Source organism: Condylostylus longicornis, unplaced genomic scaffold, assembly GCF_029603195.1.
Source record: "Condylostylus longicornis isolate FDR11 unplaced genomic scaffold, ASM2960319v2 ptg000007l, whole genome shotgun sequence".
Taxonomy (NCBI): Eukaryota; Metazoa; Arthropoda; class Insecta; order Diptera; family Dolichopodidae; genus Condylostylus; species Condylostylus longicornis.
Genome location: NW_026577976.1, coordinates 443,798 through 467,133, shown reverse-complemented (window position 1 = coordinate 467,133; position 23,336 = coordinate 443,798). Strand labels below are relative to the sequence as shown.

The 23,336-nt window shown below is 25.0% G+C and overlaps 2 protein-coding genes across 2 annotated transcripts in view; one reads left to right on the top strand and one right to left on the bottom strand.

The window, feature by feature from the left end:
• The window catches only part of LOC129618484 (lateral signaling target protein 2 homolog), a 78,112-nt gene extending 62,976 nt beyond the window's left edge, over nt 1-15,136 (top strand). Inside the window, exons 2-5 of the mRNA XM_055533269.1 lie at nt 10,528-10,668; nt 10,742-12,419; nt 12,527-13,238; nt 13,438-15,136. Of these exons, the coding sequence (XP_055389244.1) occupies nt 10,528-10,668; nt 10,742-12,419; nt 12,527-13,238; nt 13,438-14,590 (3,684 nt within the window). The 3' untranslated portion in view covers nt 14,591-15,136. The remainder of the gene's footprint in view (nt 1-10,527; nt 10,669-10,741; nt 12,420-12,526; nt 13,239-13,437) is intronic.
• A 3,837-nt stretch (nt 15,137-18,973) lies between these two features.
• On the bottom strand, nt 18,974-23,115 carry LOC129618483 (cilia- and flagella-associated protein 58). The gene is made up of 14 exons (XM_055533268.1): nt 23,005-23,115; nt 22,694-22,916; nt 22,376-22,517; nt 22,136-22,301; nt 21,623-21,742; nt 21,393-21,563; nt 21,178-21,311; nt 20,938-21,059; nt 20,743-20,886; nt 20,461-20,639; nt 20,073-20,282; nt 19,576-20,009; nt 19,312-19,450; nt 18,974-19,258 (listed from the first exon to the last, which is right to left on the bottom strand). The coding sequence occupies exons 1-14, from the start codon at nt 23,113-23,115 to the stop codon at nt 18,974-18,976; spliced, it is 2,580 nt and encodes an 859-aa protein (XP_055389243.1).
• Nucleotides 23,116-23,336: the final 221 nt, after the last annotated feature.

Below are 23,336 nucleotides of genomic sequence, written 5' to 3'. Positions count from 1 at the left end.
ATCTAAAAATATAATAAGTTAGGGGACACCTTTTTCAAAACTTACTTCTAAAAACCATCAATAAACATTATAATTAAGGTATTATTTTTAAAATTTAAGTTTATTTTCATTTGAATTGTTACTTAAATGAAACACATTTTTAAATGAAATTCTTAATATTGCTAATATTTTTATTCCAATTTTATAAATCATAATTATTTAAAAAGAATTTTACAATTGATTCATTTTTGTTTTTAGGATTTAATGTTAACAATTTCTCGCTAAAAAAAATTTTCCATTCACTTTATACTTAACATTTCGAAGAATTTTTTAATAATAGAATTTGAAATTAAGTTCACATTATATACATTTAAATACTCACACACACACACATGAAATGATTAAAACATAAAAGTATTAGTGCTAAAATTATATCAAATGAACAGAGATGTTAACTAAGCAAATTTGTTTTATTTCTACAATTTAATAAAAAACTGTTTGCCTTTAATGTATATTTTAACATTAGAAATTCCCGTATTGTAAACTCTTTATATGAAAATTGTAAACGACAATTTTTCTTATCAGAATTTTAAGATTTTGTTTAGTAAAGTACAACGTCGATTATCTATTTTTTTTTTATAATTTTTTGATTTAAATTTTTGCCTTTAGTAAAAATTTTGATTTTTAGCTAATTTAATATTGACAAGGATGGTAACGGAGGATACATTTAAATTTAAAAAATTGTTCAATTTTTCGGATCTCGATCGCGAATTAATTTCGTAAACAAAACGAAAAAAAAATTGTATTTAATAGAGATTTGTTTCCTTTTAATAGTTACTTGTTTTTTAAAGCACTTTAAGGTTGAAATAAAATGAAGCTGTAGCAACTTGCAGTTTTTGCCTCTAAAAAGAGCGTCTTATTAATTTGCTGTTAATTATTGCAAAATTATATTTGAATTAATTTTTAAAAACTTTGAATGAATTAAGTACTAACATTGACTATTTTATATTTTACAAGCTCTTTTGAAATAGCGAGCAATTATTTATTGAGGTTAATTTTTAATGAAGCGTAATACCATAATAAATTCAATGTCGAACCAAATTATACTTCTCAAAATTTTCTAAATACTTACATTCGTAAGTACTTACTACATGTTTGAAGTAAATAAGTCACATCCCTAATTCAACAACAAAAAACAAGCAACAAACATTTGCTTCACTTCATTTGTTTGTTTACATAAATTTTTTTTTAATATATTTTTAAAAACAAAAAAAAAAATATTGGAAACTATTTTTACCCTTCCCTGTTTCACTTCTTCATCCACAACTGAAACAAAATAACACAAACAAAATATCAAATTATCAGTTCAATATGTCATTCTAATGCTAAAAAAAAAAAATCATCATAATTGTTAGAACAAGGCAATAAGTTTAATCACCTGAAAAAATTCGTTCAACTCGCTCATTCGTTAATTCAATTCAAATAAAAATTTATATATAAAAAATAGGTATGTATGTATGTTTGTATGAATGGTGATTTTGTGTTTTTGTACGAAATGTAAGTATAGAATCGCACTAAAGGTTAATGAAAGATTTATTGAAGCAAATCTAAATGATTGCCAAATTTGATCAACACTCTGACTTTTTTTGTTTTATTTATGTATAACATTTAATTTTACAATTTTTTATTATTTTGAAAAAGTATAACACTTTCGTGATTATTATATTTAGAAGATAATAAACAAATCAAATCAAAAAAAAAAAATCTGATGTGGTCAGCACATAACCGACCGCATTGTGTATTGTCTGGTTAAATGAAAGTGTTACAGAATACTATAAAAATGTCTGTTAAATACTTCTTTCCAATTTTTAGGACATTAGTAAGCTTATAGTTAACATACTTAGAAAAATGTAAATTTGGCTCTTAGTAGAGTTTCGCTTTGTGCTACCCGAATTCCCTGAAATGCTCACCAGTTAGTTTCGGTAACAACCAGAACTCAAATATCAAATTTCAAGAAATTCCATCAACTTGTTCTGTGGATATGGTGAAAAATGTAAAATCGGCCCGCAAATCAGTTCTCGAGCCCTGATCTTTCCAAAAAAGTTATATGTTCATTACTTTAATATGAGGAATTCATATATTAAATTTTAATGAAATCGGTTGATTATTTCTCTTTATATACACAAAAGTGTATGTTTGGCCCGTAGTAAACGTCTAGTTGCCGATGCCTGATCTTTCCAAAAAACATACATGTTCATTGTTTTAATACGGGAAATTCATATATTAAATTTCAATGAAATCGGTTGATGATTTCTCTTTATATACACAAAAATGTATTTTTGGCCCGTAGTAAACGTCTAGTTGCCGATGCCTGATTTCTTCCAAAACATACGAATTTTTTGCGGACGGTCAAGCTGAGCTTATATATAAAATTTCAAGTAAATCGGTTGAATATTTTCTTCAAAATGCTCAAAAATGTAAAACAGGCCCGCTAAAAAGTGCAGTTCCCGAGGCCTGATATATACCAAAAGTTGATCGATCCGTGCCATGGTGGAAACAAACTTACATATAAAATTTCATCAAAATCGGTTCAGCCGAACTTGAGATACACGCGTGCACACACAGACCGACAGACGGACAGACCGACAGACCGACAGACCGACAGACCGACAGGTTGCTAAAAATAGTTTATTTACACTTCCCTACTATGGAGAAGTACGTTCCCACCGAAAACTCGATATGCAAAATTTGTTGCCATCACATAACCTACCTATTGTTTACACAATACGGTCGGTAAAAAATTGTGTAAAAAAAATTATTGAAATGAAAAATATTATTTTTTGAATTTTATGTAATAAATAAATTATCATTCTTATATAAAGAAAAAAAAATTATTTATTTTTTTTCTAAAAATCTGCACCAATACCATAAAATATTTTTTGATTTAAAAATTTAAAGCAAACCATTATTATGGTGTTGTCAATATTGATCGAAATGTGAAGGGAGGCAAGCACATTTTTAATATTTTCCTATAAAAATCGACAAATAAAATTTATTAATTATTAATTTTCATTAATTTGTTATGGAAAGCAAAATAAATGTGCATTCACTAAAATTTTATAAACGTTTTATACTATTATACTGCCCCTGTGCATATGCAATAATAATTTTTTTTTTTTTGAAAAGTATCCTCTTGTATAATATTTTGCCCTGCTTTCGATTTTGAAAAATTTGCAACCACAGCGTGTTTTGTGTTCCTTTTTTCAAGACTATCCTGAAAGAAGATTACCAAATATCCAAAAAAAAACTAAATTAATTTAACTAGCTTATAGCATATAACATAATCTAATATAATTATTTTGCGCTTCAACATTAGCTACTTCATTTAAATTATCAGATTTCTTTTGGAAAAATGAAAAATTTCAAATTTTTTGTTCACGAAATTGTTGACCAGATAAGCAGCTACATATGTATGTATATGTGAAATATGATTTTTATTTTATTTTTTTTTCTTCCCAATTTTTCTTTTATTTTATTTGAAATAAACTGGTAACGTTATGGTTGTTTATTAAAATCTTTCTTATAAATATTGCAGAGTTGTGAAGGTTTCAACCTTCAAGTTCAAATTATTGTGTAAACATTTTGATTTTGTATTTTAATTTTTAATTCTTATTTATATTATGTATGTATATAGGTATATATTATAAGATATGAATGAATATTGCTTTGAGTGTTGTGATATACATAAACAAGCATAACTTTGCGTTACGGTCTTAATCAAACAGTTCAAGTATGAATTTTTATATTTCTTGCTTAGTTTTTCTGTTTTTGTATAAAAGTTAACACAAAAAAAATTATATCAAAATATAAGTAAACGCGTAAAATTTACGCGGTATTGATTTTCTTAAGTTATAAATTTCTCTAATTTTGTTTTCCCAAAAGATCTAAGTAAATCTAATTTTGTATGTATGATGCGAAACAATATTTTATGATTACAAAATTAATTGAAAGTGTAAGAAATGAATTGTCAAAAAATTTTACAAAATTTATTATCATTTGTTTTCTGTTCCACATTTTCATATTTTTATTTAGTAATTATTTAATTTTAATTAATTTTCACATTCTATTTGAATATTTCTAGCATAATGGTTAATTACAGATTGTATTTAATTAATTACAGATTTAATTACAGATTATAAAAATCGAACTTTGAAAACCCAAAATAAAAGTTCCAGTGATTTTTTATAAATAAGACCTAACTACTTTAATTTTTAGCTTTAATATTTTGGATTCTCCTGATTTGATTGTATATCTCATATACACTGAAGTCGTCACATTTTGATAGAGAGGATGAAATAGCTTAGTTTTTATTAAACTTTATTCAGTCTAAACTATTTTCGTCAGAATCAGCTAAACTGTACAATTTGGTAGATTCACAGAGAAATCTGAAACATAATTACTTATCTAATACTTTTATTGTAGAAAGCATAAAAGAACATGAAATAAGCCAATAATTTGATTATTTCATGTTCTTTTTGACCTGGTCCATTATTCTAGCAAATAAAGTAAAATTATGCCTTCTTTCCTTTCGAAAATAATCTTATTTTTTTTTTTGAATATTGAAATTATATACCTGAAAAATAATTTTGCATAATTAACTAGTAAATTAATTAAAAAATATTTACAGTGACAATAATTAATAATTTTGAAATAAAACTGCAAAAATTATCTTAATGAGTATGAAGTTGGATTGTGTATGCACTTTGACTTATAGAATGTATGTATAATGGAAATATGTAGTTATACACACCTATATGCATAACTTCATGTACAACCTTTAATAAATATTTGTGCTACACTTACTTTAAAAAGGTGAGAAAATTTTTATTTATGTGCGAAAAATATTTAAAATTTTTTTTATAATTTCTTAAAGTCACTGACATCATTCTTATTAATATTTGAAGGTATTTTGAATAATATTAAATCGAATAAAAAAAAAATAAATTGCCATTCACAAAAATAATTAAATTAACTAATTTTGAGAAAAATATTATTCAAATAATTCAATTTGCATTTTATTTGAATAATAATTGCATTAATTTTGCTTTCCTTTGAATAATAATTTTGTTTTGATCAAAACGTTAAAAAAAAAGAAATAAAATTTACAAGTATTGTTAAATCTAATTATTTCTGTACCCTTATACGATATCACCCTTATTTTTTCTTCCATTAACAATTAGAGTTGAAAAAATTAATTAATTCTTAAATTAATTCTTTACAAATCTTTACACTGTTAATAGAATTTACTAAAGAAATTATCTGAGAAACGTGAATAGATAATGAAACATTTGAAAAACACTCAAATTACGCTCAAACTTGTTAATATTTTTTTTTAGTTCTTATGACTCTTATCATAATTGAATTGATTATAGGTTAACTTACAGGAATGAAATAATAATACTAGAAAATTAGTTAAGATTAAGTATAAACTTTCTCTGAATTTGTAATTTGATAACAAAATATTCAATTCAACGCAAATCAAAATTTTGTTGTTGTAAATAATTAGTCATTTTTTAAATGAATATTATGTAAAATGTTAACATTTATATTATATGTAATATTAACATTTAATATACATTAACAGTCCATATATTCAAAGTGCGGCGTTTCTATAACAAATATTATTGTTGTCTTACAAAATTCTACAATTTCTTGTTTCATACTTATCTCTTAATTATTAAAAGAGAAAGTTTGTACTCACTTAATTTCATTTTTTGTGATTAACTGAATTTTGGCCCATGCTGCTAGGTAGAAAATGGAGTGTACACAAATCATCACAGTGGGATCACATGACCTAATCTTGAGAGTAATAACATTAAATATTTAAATTATGTGTAGAAAATGAAGTTCAAATTTTGCTAAATTATGAGTATACGAAAATTTATTTTGAAATATTAAATGCAATTTTTTATTATTAAAAAATTAATAGAATGGAAATTTAAAAATCAAATCAAAATGTTTTGATTAAATTATTAAAATACTTAAAATAAGAAATAAAAGTAAATAAAAATGTTAATTAAATTTCTATTTGATATTACAAGTTATCAACTTTTTGATTAGAATGTGGTCATACACAATTTTTTTATTATAAACTTGCTTTCATTCTATAATTGAAAATATTTGTTTTTATTTGAAAAGATTATGTCTATTCTAAGGTTATCGTTTTCGACTGCTATTAATTTTATGATATTTTTTTTATTTTATTTTTGCGTAATTTATAAATGTGTTTTTACCGGTATATATATATATATATATATATATATATATATATATATATATATATATATTTCTATCAAGTATTATTTTATTACTTTCTTGATTGTATCTTATCAAGTGTACTCTATTCTATCGAAATAGTAGAATAATCAACAGGGTATATTTACAGAGAAAATATTCATGTTAAATGAATACAGCAATGTTGTTCCTGGATTAAAATTCATGTAAATTATATAGTTAATCGTTTTTCAGCAAAAATTACCTCAATAACGTTCCCTTGTTTGAGATCAAAATCATGAAATTTTTCGTTTTGCTACAATATTTTTGGAGGAAGATATCTGGCAGTAAATTGAAAGTCCTGTCCTAAAATTATTAAACATTAATGTTGTAAAGAGCAAGCATTAATATTCACATGTCTCCTTATCAATATTCACATGTCTTAAAATAAAAAAATAAATCTTAATTAAATAATTGTGTACTAAATTGAATTTCTTACTTTTTTTTATTGATAGTTACTTTTATCCTTTATTTACTTTAGATTAACATTTCAAATATAATAATGTCAATTTTTATAAATGGTTATCAAATATACACAATATATGTCAAGTATTTACTTTCATAAAATTAAAAATATTTATTTACTTATAAATAAAATAATTTGTGTTTTATGAAGCACAGTGTTATCACAAAAATGTTTTCAGTCATGTACTTATTTGTTATTAGTTTCCCACTATCAGTAAAATTACTTGAAATTTCTACTTTTTTGAAGTATGTACTTTCTAAAAAATTTACTACATTTTGCTACCTTAATTTGTAATAGGTACCTATATAAAATATTTGAAGTAACTCATAATACCCGCTTTCGATTCTACACAAGAACACTTTAATTCATTAGCATTTTTTTTACAATTGGAACGCCAATATAGAATTTATTCACTATTTTTAACATAACCTATAAATATATTGCATTGATTGTACTACAATTATTGTCAAAATTTAATAAATTTTTCTTCATTTAAATGTAATTTCTTTAAGATTCTTTATTAACATTATTTAAATGTAGCATGTGTAAGTATTTGCTATATATGCAAGACATGCATAATATTTTCATTTAAATTAACGTATGACGTTTCCTTTTATAAAACAAAATTTTCTCTTTCTACACACAACCATAATTTGGTTTAGCGGTTAAAATGATCGCTTCGTGATCATCGGGGAGCGGGTTCAAATCCCAGTGGAATCTAAAAAATATTTAATGTTTCCCAATAACATTTAAAAAGTTTTTAAAAAATAAATTAAAAAAAAAATAAATAAATCGCATTAAAAACCATTAAGTATAGACATAAAAATTTTATACTTAATTGAAAACTAATGCTATAAAAAATTATTTGACAGATTCCAAAATTCTGACGAAATCTTGATATTAAAAACGTTTGGAATTATTTCACCCTGTCAACATTATTGCTTTAAAGTTTTTTTTTTATTTTTTGTAATTATGTGATTAAAATTTTGTTTTTTTATAAAAATATTTTAAATTGAAAAGAATAAAGAAGAGTCATCATCACTCTAAAATCCTGAAGTTCAATAAGACAAAATGTTTCTTACAAAAATAAAAGTAAAAATGCCATAGTGTATTCAATGCTAGTTTTAGTTAATTAGTAAGTATAATAAATATCTACATATATGAAAATGTAGAAATATTTGCATATAAATATGTAAGTACTTTTATATAATAAGGGAATGTTAACAATTTATTTAATTTATTAATTGATGCCGTGTTGAAATTTGACAACAAATAAAAAATTTTAAATATTTTTGATACTTTTGTATTGATTATTTACCGTAAAACATTTCAATTACAAACATGAATCAATAAATTTTAACAAACAATACTTAAGTGTTATAAATGTCTCATACAAATATTAAATATACAAAAGAGTTTGAACTTCTGATGGAAAGAGTACAATTGTAAGTCTAATAAATTAGGCCACCATTTTTTAAATTTATGGTTTTAAGTTTTAAAATAAAATTTATCTTTCTTACAATGGTTAATAATTACAAATTTGACTACACAATTTAACTGAGAAACCCTGTTTTTAAAACGTAGTAAGAACGAAATAGTTTCTTATTTTGTACTGAACTTATTTTATTATTTAATTATCAATGTAGAAAAATTACGATGTTATGGTATTTATTTTCTTTCTATGATATCAGATTTACTTCTTATTTAGGTCAGTTATTCTTTAATATTATATTTTTTTTAAATAAATAAATAAATTTTAATGTTTTGTTATACTTGTATATATTTTTTATTGAGAGCGTTATGATATGCAAAATTTTTATTTGTAATATTTATAATTGCTTATAAATACCTAAATTGTGTTGCCATAATTTTAAGAAAATATAAAATAAATATTTGTTCAAGCATTTAAGTATAACAATTTTACAAAATGATGTTGCCAAATATTTTGTATTTATGAAATTGTTAAAAATTAATTTGTAAATTTAAAATTTGCTTTAAATTCAACAGAATATAATATTAGCAAAATATTATTCGGAAAGTAGCTGCCATAATATTAGCAAAATATTATTCGGAAAGTAGATTGAATTTTTCCATATTTATTGCGGAAAGACTGTAAGTACAATCTTTTTCTATTAGTATTTAATGTGTGCAATACAATTTTTAATTTGATGTAAAATTATTTTGTTTTCGCAAAATAATTATATTATATTTATAAATAATTATATATAATTTTTAATTATATTGCAAAATTTACTTTATTTTGCAATATAATTAAAAATTATTTTTACAATGACTTTCAAGTCTCAAATTTCGGAACTTTATAACATTAAGGAGAAAAATTTTCAATTAAGCATTGTTTTATAACATTCTAAAAATTTTTCATTTTAATAATTAATAAAAATAATAATTATTTAATTCTCTAAATTTAATAATTAATTAAATTAAATTAAAATAAAATTTTAAATTCACAATTCTTGAAATATTAATTAAATCCTTAATTAATAGTAATTCAATTTAGTATAATATAAATTCTTATTCAGCGTTATGAGCACAATATACATGGGTCTATATAAATGTATAATTACGATATACCTATGTACATAATAGTAATACATGTACATATATGTAAGTACACAAGTGTATCACGCTCAAACTATGTATTTATAATATTTATTAATAAATCTTATGACTATTATATTTTGTTTCACCATAAAAAATGTCTATGTGATCAAAGGACAAAATAACAAATTATTCACATTTTTAAAACCGTGCACGAAGACACATTTTAAGGTATCGTTCGGAAGAATTCTTTTTCTTGTGAAAAACACGCCAATCAATTTTTTTAAGGCGTTAGGTACATATTTTTACACGTGTTATTACAACATTAAGTAAACTGTTGATATAGAACTTAAAATTTGTCCTTTTTATTTGTGTATTTTGTTTTTCATTTGCTTCCATTTTTTTTTGTCGTTGTATCTGATATAAAATGAAGTATATGTACGTGTACGTGCATTAGAATATTATAAAAATAAATGGTAACGAGCTACATACATACATTATTATATAATTTCAAAACAACTGTCTTGATTGTAATAATGTGGTGAAAACAAAATAGTTATTTATTTGATAAAAATTCTATACTTTGGTCTTCATAAAAATTTGCACAAAGTAACAATAATTTTCAAAAATTTCGAAAGCAGTCGGAAATAAACTTAAAATTTCGAAAAACATACTTATGCGTATACATATTTAAATCGAAGTATATACGCATGATTTGACGCAAAAAGCAATCTTGTAAGCTTTGTGTTTTTTTTTTAAACTGTCCCTTTTTAATAGTTTCTAGAAAAATGCTCCTTAACAAATCAAAAAATAATTAAATATTTAATAAAGTAATAATTTATGGTTGTAAAAATTTTATACTGGTCATGCGAAAATCAATATTTTTTCAATGCTATGGTGCATAATTTTCTGTTAACAAAAATCAGAATAAGGAGTTCTATAGTAAAGAACATTCGAAGGAAGTGATTTAAATGTAAATGACGCGTAAATTTAACGCAAAAAAAAATTTTTTTATGTACACAACTTTAAAATGTTTCGAATATTTCGACGTTTTCTTGATTATCTTGAGTCAACAGAATATACTGTATAGACCCAATTTTCTATTTATTTTACATTTTTAGTAAAAATTTAAAATTAAATTCAAATTTGCTTTTATTATAATTAAGTACTGTTTTTTTTTTATTTTACAGGCTGACGATAAATCTTTATTGGCGCGATTTTATCACGCTGATCGAGCTTTAACTGCAGTTGCTAGTGAATTAGACAGTTTTGATGGACGTGCAGAACCGGATCGTTGTTCGCGTTTAGTAAATCGTTTGCGCCAAGGACAAGTAAGTTTAAAATAAAATACGATACGTGAAATATTATATTTCAATACGTTAAAAACACATTTTATAATTTTAGGATAAAGTTTTGTCAATAATAAATCGTATAATGGAAGAACTTTTAGGGGATGATCGTGCATCACGTGCATTTCGAGCAAAATTTCCCGAAGATGTTTTACAAGAGAATTTAGCTGGTCAATTATGGTTTGGTGCTGAATGTTTAGCAGCTGGTTCATCAATTATGAATCGTGAATTTGAAAGTGCAGAAATGCGTCCATTAGCACAAGCTGTTACAAAAATTTTAGATAGCGTACGAATTTTATTACGTGATCAGTGCCTTCGTAATAATATACCAAATAGTCCTACACTGAAGTTAGATATTAATGATTCGGCAACTGAACAATTATATGAAAGTTTAAAAATATTTGATCGTTTGTTTGCTGAATTTGAATTACGTTATGTTAGCGCAATGGTTCAAGTAAAATCAAAACAAGAATATGAAATGCAAGAATTGATATGTGTTCTATTTTCCGAAACTTTACAACGTGCTTTAAAAATACATTTATTAGAGCAAGATCAAGTTGATTCATTTGACCCAGCTTTAATGTTTTCAATACCACGTTTAGCAATAATTACTGGTTTAGTTGTATATAGTAAAGGACCACTGAATATGGATATGCCAGCTGATCAATTATCAGAAATGTTTCGACCATTTCGAACAATTTTAATAAAAATACGAGACTTACTAAAAACACTAAATAAAAATGAACTATATCAATTAGAAAAATTGTTATGTACGAATGAAGAAATTCATTTAAAAAATATTAACAATAATAATTCTTCACTTAATAACAGTCAATCTGATCAACATAATTCACAATCAATAAGTTTGACAGAAGATGCGGCAGGAAGTAAAAGCAAAACGGATATTAAAGAAGAAAATTCATCTACGGAAAAACAAAATTCAAAATTAAGTGAAAAACTGAAACAGGAAAAGGAGAAGGAAACGGAACGTAAGAATGTTGTCGAAAACCAACGAGCAAGCGAAGAAGCGGGAAAAAATACTAATGATTTAGTTGCTGGTGGAAATCTAAATTCAAACGACTGTGATCAAAATTTAGTTAGTTCTAATAGTAATAATGCATTAGTTAATAATCAAAAAGTTTCAACCTCAACAGTAAATGAGAAACATAAACACAATGAAACAATACGTAAATCTAGTATAAAATCTACAAAAACCTCTAAACAAATTTCTTCATCTAAGTTCTCAAAATTGCAACAAAACCAAGATAATAATAATGATAATATCAACTTGGTTAGTATATCTCCAACAAATTCAATTTCTTCCGCATCATCATCAGCGACCACAGCTGATATTTCGTCTGATTGGACAGATGACGATGATGATAATGAAGATGGTGGTGACGATAATGATAATGAAGACAATTTTAAAGGAGAAATAAATTTTCAAAATGATATTGCGTCAGATTTAGTAACAGCCGATTGTGCTACAGGTTTTTTAATACCAAACACGAATTTTGGAAATTTATTGCAACAGAATGATGATGCATTGACTGATAATATTGTAGCTAGTGAAGATGAATATGGTGATGGAATCGGTGGTAGCACAATAACCTCAAATAATGACGTTACGATTAACTCTTCAAATAATGTTGCAATAGGTACTTTATCGTCAATACCATCTAATATCTCAAAAAATCCGACTGACAACATAAAAAATAATAATTTCGTTGAAGGTTAGTCCACAAATAAATTACAGAAAAAAAATAATTAAATACAAAGATATATATATATATATATTTATTCCAAAAACTTAAAATTTTTTAATGTTTCTATTTTTTAGGAGTTCCACTTTCGGCTGGGAACGATGATTCTGCAAAGAAATTGAAATCTTCAAAAGTTACAACAAAAAAATATGCGAGTAAAATTAAATATTCTTTATCAGTTACACCAACAGAAGAGCAACCTAGTTGTAGTCGAATGGACATAACAGATTCATCAGACGAAAGTGAAATATCGCGCACGATTACAAAACAAGCACAACAACAATCTTCGATAGCATCAACGACAACAACTGCCAATTCTAATCTCGATACAGAAAGCTGTGATTCAATTAGCAAGTCTAGTAAATCTTCAGTTATAAGTAGTGGTGGGGATGGTGCTACTTCATCCACTAAAAAGCACGAAAACAAAAATGGAAAACTTCATCGTCATCATCATCATTATCACCATCATCATCACCACCATCGCAATTGTCATCATCATCAACGTCATTCAAATTCTAACTCCTCTTTACCTAGCAGTAATAGTAGTTCCTCAACTGCAACTAGCACTGAACATAGGTATACTAACACATATTCCAGTGAAAGTCGGCAGCAAAGAGATTATCGACATCATTCCAGAAAACAAAGATCTAAACGTCAACAAAGTACAAATAGCAGCCATCGTAATTCAGCGGAAGCTCCGTCGAGTGGAGATACTACATCTTCCTTATCTGATGGTGATCCCCATGAAGTAGATTTAGCTCTAAGAGCGGCCGGGCGAATGAAATTTAAGTTAGTATTGCAATATTCAACATTTTAATTATAAAAAGCAAAATTTTAACCACGAATACTCTTTTATTCAGTTTCTAAATACAAAGTGTTAATAATTTTAATTATACTTGCTATACATTTTTTTCTAAATTAATAATCGAATCATTCAGTTCGCATTTTTTATAATTTCATGAATACTAAATTTTATTTAACTTTTTAGGAGTACTGAAAGTCTTTTACATCGTTTGTTTGTTTGTATAGCTGGTGTAGCAGATCAATTACAAACAAATTTTGCTTCAGATCTACGCCAAATACTTCGAAGTGTTTTTCTAATGAATACGACACCCGTCCAAGAAAATGTAAAAATTTCAGAAAAATCCAAGGATTCCGCTGATTTATTCGAATTTCGGCCAAGTGAAAATGATGTTATACAAGAAAATAATGCTGGTTCTAACCAAAGTATTTATTCAGCTGCTGAAGAAGTGAATCCAGAGTTAGATAATGTTTTTATGAATGAAGGTTCATTCAATCAATCTGCAGATAGTGGTAGTAATAGCAGCTCGAATCAGTTACAGCAACTTGATATGCAGTTGCCACAATCACAACGAAATAATCGTTATAATGATAGAGGTCATAGTTTAGATTCATCTAATTCAATTGTTCAGACATCACATCAGCACCAACAGCTGAGTGAATACAATAATAAAAATAATGCACATAGTAATATTGAACGCACTCGAAGTCTTGGTGAAGAACAAGAAAATGAACAAAACAATAGAAAATTGCATTTATTACAAGAAAGAAGACGTCTTTCATCACAAGGGAGCAATTCTGCCGGAAGTGAAAGTCCAATAAATTCATCAGCAAGTAATTCACCCGTTGATGAACGATCATTACGTACAACAAATACAGCAATAAATTGCTTTACAAATGAACACAATTTAGATGATACGGTTATAAACGCTACAGAAAATGAAACAGCTGCATATTCACAGCAACAAATTGTTTCAAATCCTATAAATGTGATAAGATCATCAAATCAACGACGTTCATCTACTTCACAAGTTCTCTCACAATCAACAGCAAATCGACGAAATATCAATAATAGCAGTAGTAATAATAATAGTAATTCAGCTACTAGTACTAGTTTACCAAAACCCTCACCACCAGCGTGGATACCAGACGAAGATGCGCCACGTTGTATGGCTTGTACAATTCCATTTACGGCATTCCGAAGACGTCATCACTGCCGAAATTGTGGTGGAGTTTTTTGTGGTGGGTGTTCAAATTCATCAGCTCCATTGCCAAAATATGGTTTGACGAAAGCAGTGCGCGTTTGTCGCGATTGTTATGTTCGTGAAGTGGGAACATGAAATGTTTTCATTTTTATATTAAGTTTATACTTATTTCTTTTGCTAAAAAATTATTATAATATTAAAAATAAAAAGAAAATAAAAAAATTAAATATTTTTTATAAGAATAAATTTGCAATAGTTATAATCATATTAGTATATTAAAATATTGCAAAATTAAATTCCACTGTTATATATAAAATTTGACTTGAATTTTAAAAGTTGTTTTAAAGTACTTTATAATAAGTCTTTTTCTGATTTTTGACATTCTATATTATAATACGTACATATAATGTGGGCTTTGTAAAAAGATTGATATTTAGATTTTTATTAGTTTAAGTCATTTTACAAAATTAATTATGATTGTGGGTAATATTTTTTGTTTAAATTTTTTTATTTGAAAACAAATATGTAATGTAATATATAATATTATACGTATCTAATTTATATAATTTAAGAACTGACTTCGTAAATGCTTAAAGAAAAAATTATGTATGTTATATGTATATGTAAATAAGTACACGTATACACATTCATATATTGGATAATTGTAATTGAGCATTAATTTCTAAAGAATTAATTACATTATTTGGTTTTATTTTGTATGACCTATTTTAATTAAATTGATAATTATGTAAATATTAATAAAATAATTTTTTAGGCAAATCTTTCTAAATTAATTTTTTATTTTGTCGAAATTTTTGAAGTTCAACTTAAAAATTTCGAAAATATATAATTGAAAATAAAAGTTAAAGGAATAGAAACAAAATAAGCGCAAATCGTATTAGCATTGTAGAAATAATCAAATTAGTGAAAGAAAATGTCAAAAGATTTGAAATTAGTTAAAAAATATATGTATTTAACATGATTAAAAACTTTTTAAATCTTAAGAAACAATTAATTGATCTACAAAATATGTAGCTTTATTTAGCAAAATAAAATTCGGAAAAAAATTAGGAGAATTTCTGATTTCTCAAAGATTAAAATGCTTTTTAACTATATATGTATGTATGTAAATTTTAGCAAAACAAAAAAAACCAAAATAAATAAATCAAGAATGTAGCACTAAATTTAAAAACAGTATAAACAAAAAAAAAATTTTTTAATAAATTAAAGTAAAATATGGGCTTGCAAAGTATTTCTTGTTGCGATACAGAAGAAGTCAATTTAATTTTGTGTTTCTTATTTATTAAAATTTAAATAATGAATGCTGTATCTCAAGTTGGGCAATACAAACGGTACTTTGGCAATGAAATTTAAGTTTCGTTTAACTTGAAACTTAATCAATATCAAGAATATTTCAAATTTAATATTTATTTTAAAAATTGTTGCCAGTGCTAAAAATACAATTGCAAAACCTGGACTTACATATTTTGTATTTTTCAAAAATTCTAAATTATCAATAGATAATCCAATGTTATTAAAATGTCTATGAAGTGATATTTAAACAAGGCAAAGCTGATATTGAGATTACTTCTTAACAAGTTAACAAAAAATTTTTAATTTAAATGCATACATTCAGTTTAGAGTAAATCAATTTGAAAAAGCTAGTTATTTTAGTTTTGAATATTTGTAATGCTTTAAAAGCAACTGCTTGAGGTAATTGGTTTTACATGTAAATAATAACAATTAATATTATTTTCATACTACCATTTTTTAATCTTTATCTTCGAACTTTAATCATGTTACGGTTTCCGAAACTTATTACTTATTACTTAAATTGAAATTTAAGTTAGAAATAAAGTTTCGATAATCCTCTTAATTGTCAAAATGAATAAAAATTTGAAATAAATAATTATTTTAATAATTTATTAAAATCAAAACCAAAAGATTATATGCATATGTGTGTGCATTTTAAAAATATTTATGCACTTCTAATGTTTGTACAATAATTTTCTTTTCAAGCCCATTTAATATTTTGAAATTAAATATATTTGATTATTTAATTTATCATATCTATGAATATAGGAATTCTTAAAAATTAATATTGACGATATACAATTTGATATCTAAATATTTACGAAATAATTTAAAAAATTTTTGTAATATATGTGTTATTAGTAATGTTATATGCGAATCCATATTTAATTATGAATTATGAAACAGTTAGTTATACTTGAAACTAGACTATTTCGCCTACATAAGTTGTTAAATATATATTATATAATTGTGTCGTGTTGATTCTGGTGTGGACCTCCCTTTCAAGATCATTCAGGTCAGATTCTGGTATCTTAGCTATGTTAACAGTGGGTTTTTCTTGATTTCTGGAGAACCGCTGTGAGGGATACTCTACCTCTACAAAATACAGCAACATATCGAGCTTGAAAATATAACGAAGAATTTACAGTTCCTGAGTATGGATACTTTGATGATAGACCCATGTCTATCATATACGTCAACTACGATTGCAACGGATTTCATGTCTTGCATTAAATTATTTTGCAGTCACGTTTATATCAAGAAGCATAATAAGTTTCCAAAAAATATTACGAACAGAAAAAAAATAAAATATAAATAATTTGATTTTATATCCATATGGTATTCGTTTTGTTTTATATGGTCATCCGCGGCAGAGATCCTTAACACCACGGGATCCCTAATACCACCACACATACTAACAACCAAATTGTACGTTGTCCCCGCAGTCCTCGGCGTTTGCTGGTCCATCTTGATTTGGGACGTCTGTTGTTAGTCAGTTTCAAGCATAAGTTTGACGCGAGTTGGCGTGAGTTCATGTCGCGCACATGAAAACTTTAATTTCGAAAATAGAATTACATTTCGTTTTTACAAAAGTTTCTTCTAACTGATATAAAATTTAAGTTTTTATTAAAGGTTTAACTTTATTAATAATTTATTTTTAATATTTATTTTTTGTCTAATATTCATAAAAGGATAATTAAATAATTAAAACAAAAACTTAGTGAATTGTTCTTGAAAAATTTATAGCTTCAACCTATAAATGTATGTATATATTTATAAAATATTATTAAAAGTATAAAAATATTATGTATTCAATGACTGCATTTTAAAGAAAATATTAAAGGTAATAACAATATATTTATTAGTTTTTTTTTTATTATGTACCAATAAAATTTGGAATTTTAGTCTTTAAAAAAAGCATCATTTGTATTAAAGAAATATTATTAAAAAAAAAAAACAAAATTATAAATTAACTATAATAAAATTTAAATAAAATAATGCAAATAATAAAAGAAATAAACAAGTAAATTAAACAAAAATAATGTATAACGATTTTTTATGTGATTATTTTGTTTTGATTTCTCTCATTCATATTTTGTAAATGAAAATTAAGATAAAAAGAAAAACCCATAATTAAAATGAAAATTCAATTTTAAAGTTAAAAATTAAAATGATAAATAAAAAATGTAAGGCTAAAAAAAAAAAATAAAAATTATTTAACATAAATTGTGAAGTTTTTACTATTCATATTTTAATCTTATTTTTCTTTTATATTTATACATTATTATTTTGGTCGAGCTCCAGAACAGTATATACATAGTTACATAATACGTATAATTTCGTTGAAATCAAATCTATCTCATGATTACTTGGCATCAAAAACAAAACGAAATTTAATTTTATTTATATTTATACACAATCAGATAAAGTAATGAATGAATTATTGAAAAAACATTGAAATATAATATTAAATACATTTGAAACTTCGCAATACATTATTTACTCAAAATTATCATATTATTGAGGCGAATTTCATCTCCATACATTTTGTTATAGTTTTTGGAGGCATGCCCTTAAAAACATGTGATATTCAAAATATTCTTAAAAGAGTTTTTGTATGATATCGATACCAATTTGGGATCATAGTGTCAACACCGATGTATATATTATGTAGACTGAGTTTTCACTTTGTTTCTCTATTAGAAAAAGAGTTTTATTAGTTTGTATTATGAAAGTTTTGACTTTAACCTAATTCGAAAGCCTTAAATCATTTTTTGAAAGTAAAGCAATCTTAATGAACATACTTTAATAAAAATTTTTTCAAAAGATGCAAAAAATTTTACAATGGAATAAAGCACCAAAAATTAAATTTTTGATTAAAATTTTATATTTTTAAATATAAAATAAGGTATGACCCCCAAAATATTTTTTAAAACGATTTCTACAAATTTTATTGCAAAATGTATTGAAAGGATCATGGGAGCAGTATACACTTTCATGATTGGATGACTTTTTTCTAGAATGAAAAAAATCAAATTCAGGAGACATTCTTTCATTTTATTTAAAAATATATTAATAATAAAAATCAAAATACATATATCAAAAGTGCATTAAATTTTATTCATATCTTGTAAAAAATAAACTCAAGTGTTATTATTATTGAAATCCAAAATAAATGCTCGTATTCCCTCTAATTCATTCTAACTAATTTATTATCGGACTTCCGAATGTCATCTTATAACCTGCACCTAGAATTCTTGGTGCAGCTGGTGGGGCTGAGAAACATTGTAATTGCATTTCAGCAAACATTTGTCGTTCCTCTAACAGTTTTCTTTTAGATTTCTTTTGATCTAATAGTTCTTTTTTAGCAGAAGTTAATTTTGCACGTAAATCTTCAAGTGCGGTATCTTTCGCTTTATCATCTATCTCTTTTGTAGCTATTTCAGCTGCCAGAGCTTTAATTTTATTATTTTTTGCACCCAAATGTTTCTAAAAATTTTAAAATTTTATTTGTATTATAAATTTTTCTTTTCACAATTTACCGATAAATCAATAACTTTTTCCTTCAATTTGTGACTTGGTAATCTCATCATGAAATTCTTTAAAGTTGTATATAGTTTGTGCGATTCACTCAAAGCATTTTCACGTTGAATTGTTACAATGTTTTGTGCTAGTATCTGCCTGAAATTGAATTTATTTACTTTGGATGTATAGTTTTGAATAAGACATCTTTTTTTATGAATTATAGTTGGTTATATATATAAGTGTTATATAATTACATTCCAAAATTAATAATACCCATTTACTTTTGTAAAGTTTGAATTTTAAAAATTAATTCCATTTTATCTGGATCCTTTCCACTTAATGCACGCCATCTATGAACATTCATTGGTCTAGTGATTTCATCTTCAAGTGCACGTGCTTTAATACGTTCTTGATTTAAAACACGATGAATTTGTAAAAGTTCAGTTCTTAAATCAGCTGAATTTTCACGATCCTTCTTTAAAACTTCTCGTTCAGCTCGAAGATTTTTTACTTCCATTCGTAACAATCGTATATTATCCATAGATTCATTGTATGAACGTTCACAATGCTCTAAAGCATCTCGTGTTAATCCTAAACGATCTTTTAAAGCTTCAATTTCTTCATTTGCTTTATTAAGATTACCGCAAACAGAATTTTTTTCATGTAATACATTATTAATGTGCAATTCGATTTTTTTAATTTTTTGATCTTTTTGCTATTAAAATTATTTAAGATAAACTTGGAAATTCAGAAATATGTATATTAAAAATTAATTTACCGCAATTGTCTTCTGCAATTTATCATTTTCCTTCTTTTTGTCTAATAATTCACATTTTGTGTGCTGATATAAAATTTGCATATTTCTTGTTTCACCCTTATAGCATATTCTATCTTTTTCAAGACGTTCTACTTGAATAGACAAACGACTTATCTCTGCTGCTTTTTTTGTGACTGCATCCTTCAGTTCAAGTCCCTGATCTTTAATGTTCTATAAAATATAAAAATAATAAACCCCAAAATTGAATTTTTTGCTTTTGATATACGAAACAAATACTATAGGAAAGTTCAGTATTATTAAACTTTTAATATTGAAAAGAAATTACGAGTATTTTATTAATTTTGAAAAATAATTACTTAATGCCATAATATTACATTTAAATGCTTACATCAACTTCATTTTTCAATTTATCTCTTTCAATATTAGCTCTTTCATAATTTCGTTGAATGTTACTTGTTTCATTGTGAGCCATTTTAACTTCTTCTATAAGCTTTTTAATTTCTTCCTTTTCTTTAGCAATATCACGATTTAAATCTTCAATGATATTATTACGAAATCTGACCTCAACTAAAATAAAGAAAAATATTATGTAAATTTATCTGTAAATAAATGTACGTGTTGTTTTGTGATTTAAAGTAAATTAAAATTATGAATGCATAAATTTAATTACTGTCCAATCGGTCAATTTTCTTTAACAAAACTTCAATTTCCTCCTGTTTCTTTGTTGTTTCAGATTGTGATTTCTTTACTTCTTCTTTATGTTTATTGATTTGCATTTCAAGATCACGTATTATTTCATTTAGTTTTTTAATTTCTTGTTGCGATATATTAAATTTCTCTTCAAAATTCGTTGTCTCCTTCATGCTAGCCAATAATTCACGTTTCAAATTGTCGCGTTCTCTTGTCAAATTTCCTACTTTAGTATCGAATGTTTCAACAACTTTTTGTTCACCTTTAAGCTCTTTTTCCAAAGTGAATTGCTGAATACTATATAAATAATTTTTTTAAAATTTAATATGGGTTTTATTAAACCCAAAATATTTTATAATAGTTTGGAATAAAAATTAAACCTCTTACAATGCAAAAATTAAAAAAATTATCTTACATTAATCTTTTAACTTCACTTTCAACCTTAATTTTTGATCGTTTTGAAGCAGTTAATTTTCTAGTAACCCCATCAGCTATTTTAAAATATTTTCTATTATCAAGTTTTAATCTACGATTATCTTTATCTCTTGCCTAAAATTGCATTTCAAAATTCAAAAATTAAAATTATGTTTTCAATATGAAATTTACCTTGATAACATTATTTTTTTGAACAAGTTCCATTTTAAGACGTTCATTGTCTGTTACGGCTTGTTCTAAATCCGTTAATGCTTTTATTAATTTATTATTAGTTGCATTATGTAATGTTTTGGATTGATCTAAAGTTGATTTAATAGCAAATATTTGCAAACTATTTTGCACATGTTGTTTCAAATATTTTTCATTCTAAAATTTTTATATTTTAATGAGAGGTTCGACCAACAAAAAGAAATTTTATTGTTTACTTGAATCTTAAGCCGTCTCATTTTTTCCTCACATTTTTCTTGTTCGATTTTAGCTTGTTCTGTTTCAGCTTTAAGTTTTTCCAATTTTTTCTTATCTTGAAATGATTCTGATGAGTTTTCCTTAAAAAAGAAAATTGTGTTGCACATATTATTCAATGGATTAGATTAAGTTAGCAAATTTTGGATGTTACAATATATGTGTATCACAATAATTACTCTTCAAAGAAAGTAGAGTAAAGTGTGATTATATTCAATTTACTTCTGTTCAATAAAGAGAACTTAATATATTATTTAAATAGTTAAAAGGAGCATCTACTGAATTGAATTATGAGGTATAAAATATTTCGTTTGGAAGCAGATTAATTCATTTTCAGAGGTGGGAAACACAACAGAGGTGCTAGTGCCTCTATTCAATGCACCTTATCCGTGAGCCTTTCGATAAGACTTTTAAATAATAGAAGAATTTAGTTTATAAACAAGTGTTTTATTGTATTTATTTAATAAAATACTCACATCCAGAATTTGAATCAAATTCTTATTTTTATCTTCAAGTCTATGAACAATTGCTTCAACTTCAATAATATATTGTCTGGCAATTTGTAATTTTTTATTTGTGTCCTTTATTTCATTTTTTAACTTTTCAATTTCCTTGTTAAAATTGTCTCTTAATTTATCAATTCTTTATTTTTTACATGGAAAATACATTGATTAAACTTTAAATTAAAAATAATTAAAATATAAAAATTATTTTACTCGGTTGAGCCCCTTTTGTCCTTTTCACCAGTTCTTTGTAAAACAGTTTCCAAATGTTCAATTTTCTCACGAAGTTTAAACATTTCATCCTGTGATTGTTCATCACGAACTAAAGCTGCATCTCTCTGTTTCCAAGCATTTTCTGAAATTAATTTTCTTAATCATGTGGATAAAATATAACATTCGAACTAAAGACATAATCATTTTGAAATTATTATAGGAAAATATTTACATTATATATGTAGTACCTACTCAGTTCAAAATATTTTAAACTTACATACTACTGAGTGAAAAAACAAAGTATACATTTCAACTTACGTATAACACTTTTTAATTCATCATTTGTACTTTTGTCTAAAAGTGATTTTGCTGTAGCCTGTTCCAATTCTTCTTGTAATTTTTGTATAATTTCATTCAATTCTTCTACAACTTTTTTCTCAGCTAATAAGTCGCATTTAAATTTTTCAGAAACCATTTGCATTCTCTGAATATTATCAGCATTAACTTGATTATCCAATTTATTACGAGTATATCGTATAAGCTATAATTTAAAAATTTGTTTCAGGACTAATTTATATTTTAAAATAAATAAAAAAGTTCTTATTTGAATAATTGAAAATATAAATTACATCTCCAATTTTTGTTAGAAGATCATTATAGAATTCATCATCAATTTCCTCTGGAATCAACGGTTCCTCTTCCTCAGAGGCCCGTGAACCAACACTTTCAGCTGGGTCCATAGTGACAAAGTTTAAATTTTAAAAATATTTATTAATGAATTAATTAATTATGTTTTTAAGTTCTCAAAATTATAAATTTGGAAAATCTTCATTGACTGCTGTTAAATTTGTATTTAATATTATTTAATTGAAATCATTAGTTACCATATACACCCCCTTAAGGTTGTTTAGTAAATATTGTTACCATGTCGTTTACAATTTTATAAACAAAAATTTCTGAA

Bases quoted from the DNA above. Each gene is read 5' to 3' on its own strand.
- LOC129618483 (XM_055533268.1), bottom strand. From the start codon at position 23,115: ATGGACCCAGCTGAAAGTGTTGGTTCACGGGCCTCTGAGGAAGAGGAA. The intron at 22,302-22,375 runs GTAAAATAATTT...TAAAAAATAAAG, and splicing joins GACAAAAGGGGCTCAACCGA to AATTGATAAATTAAGAGACA. The intron at 20,283-20,460 runs GTAAGCATTTAA...TATATTTTATAG, and splicing joins AATTGAAAAATGAAGTTGAT to AACATTAAAGATCAGGGACT.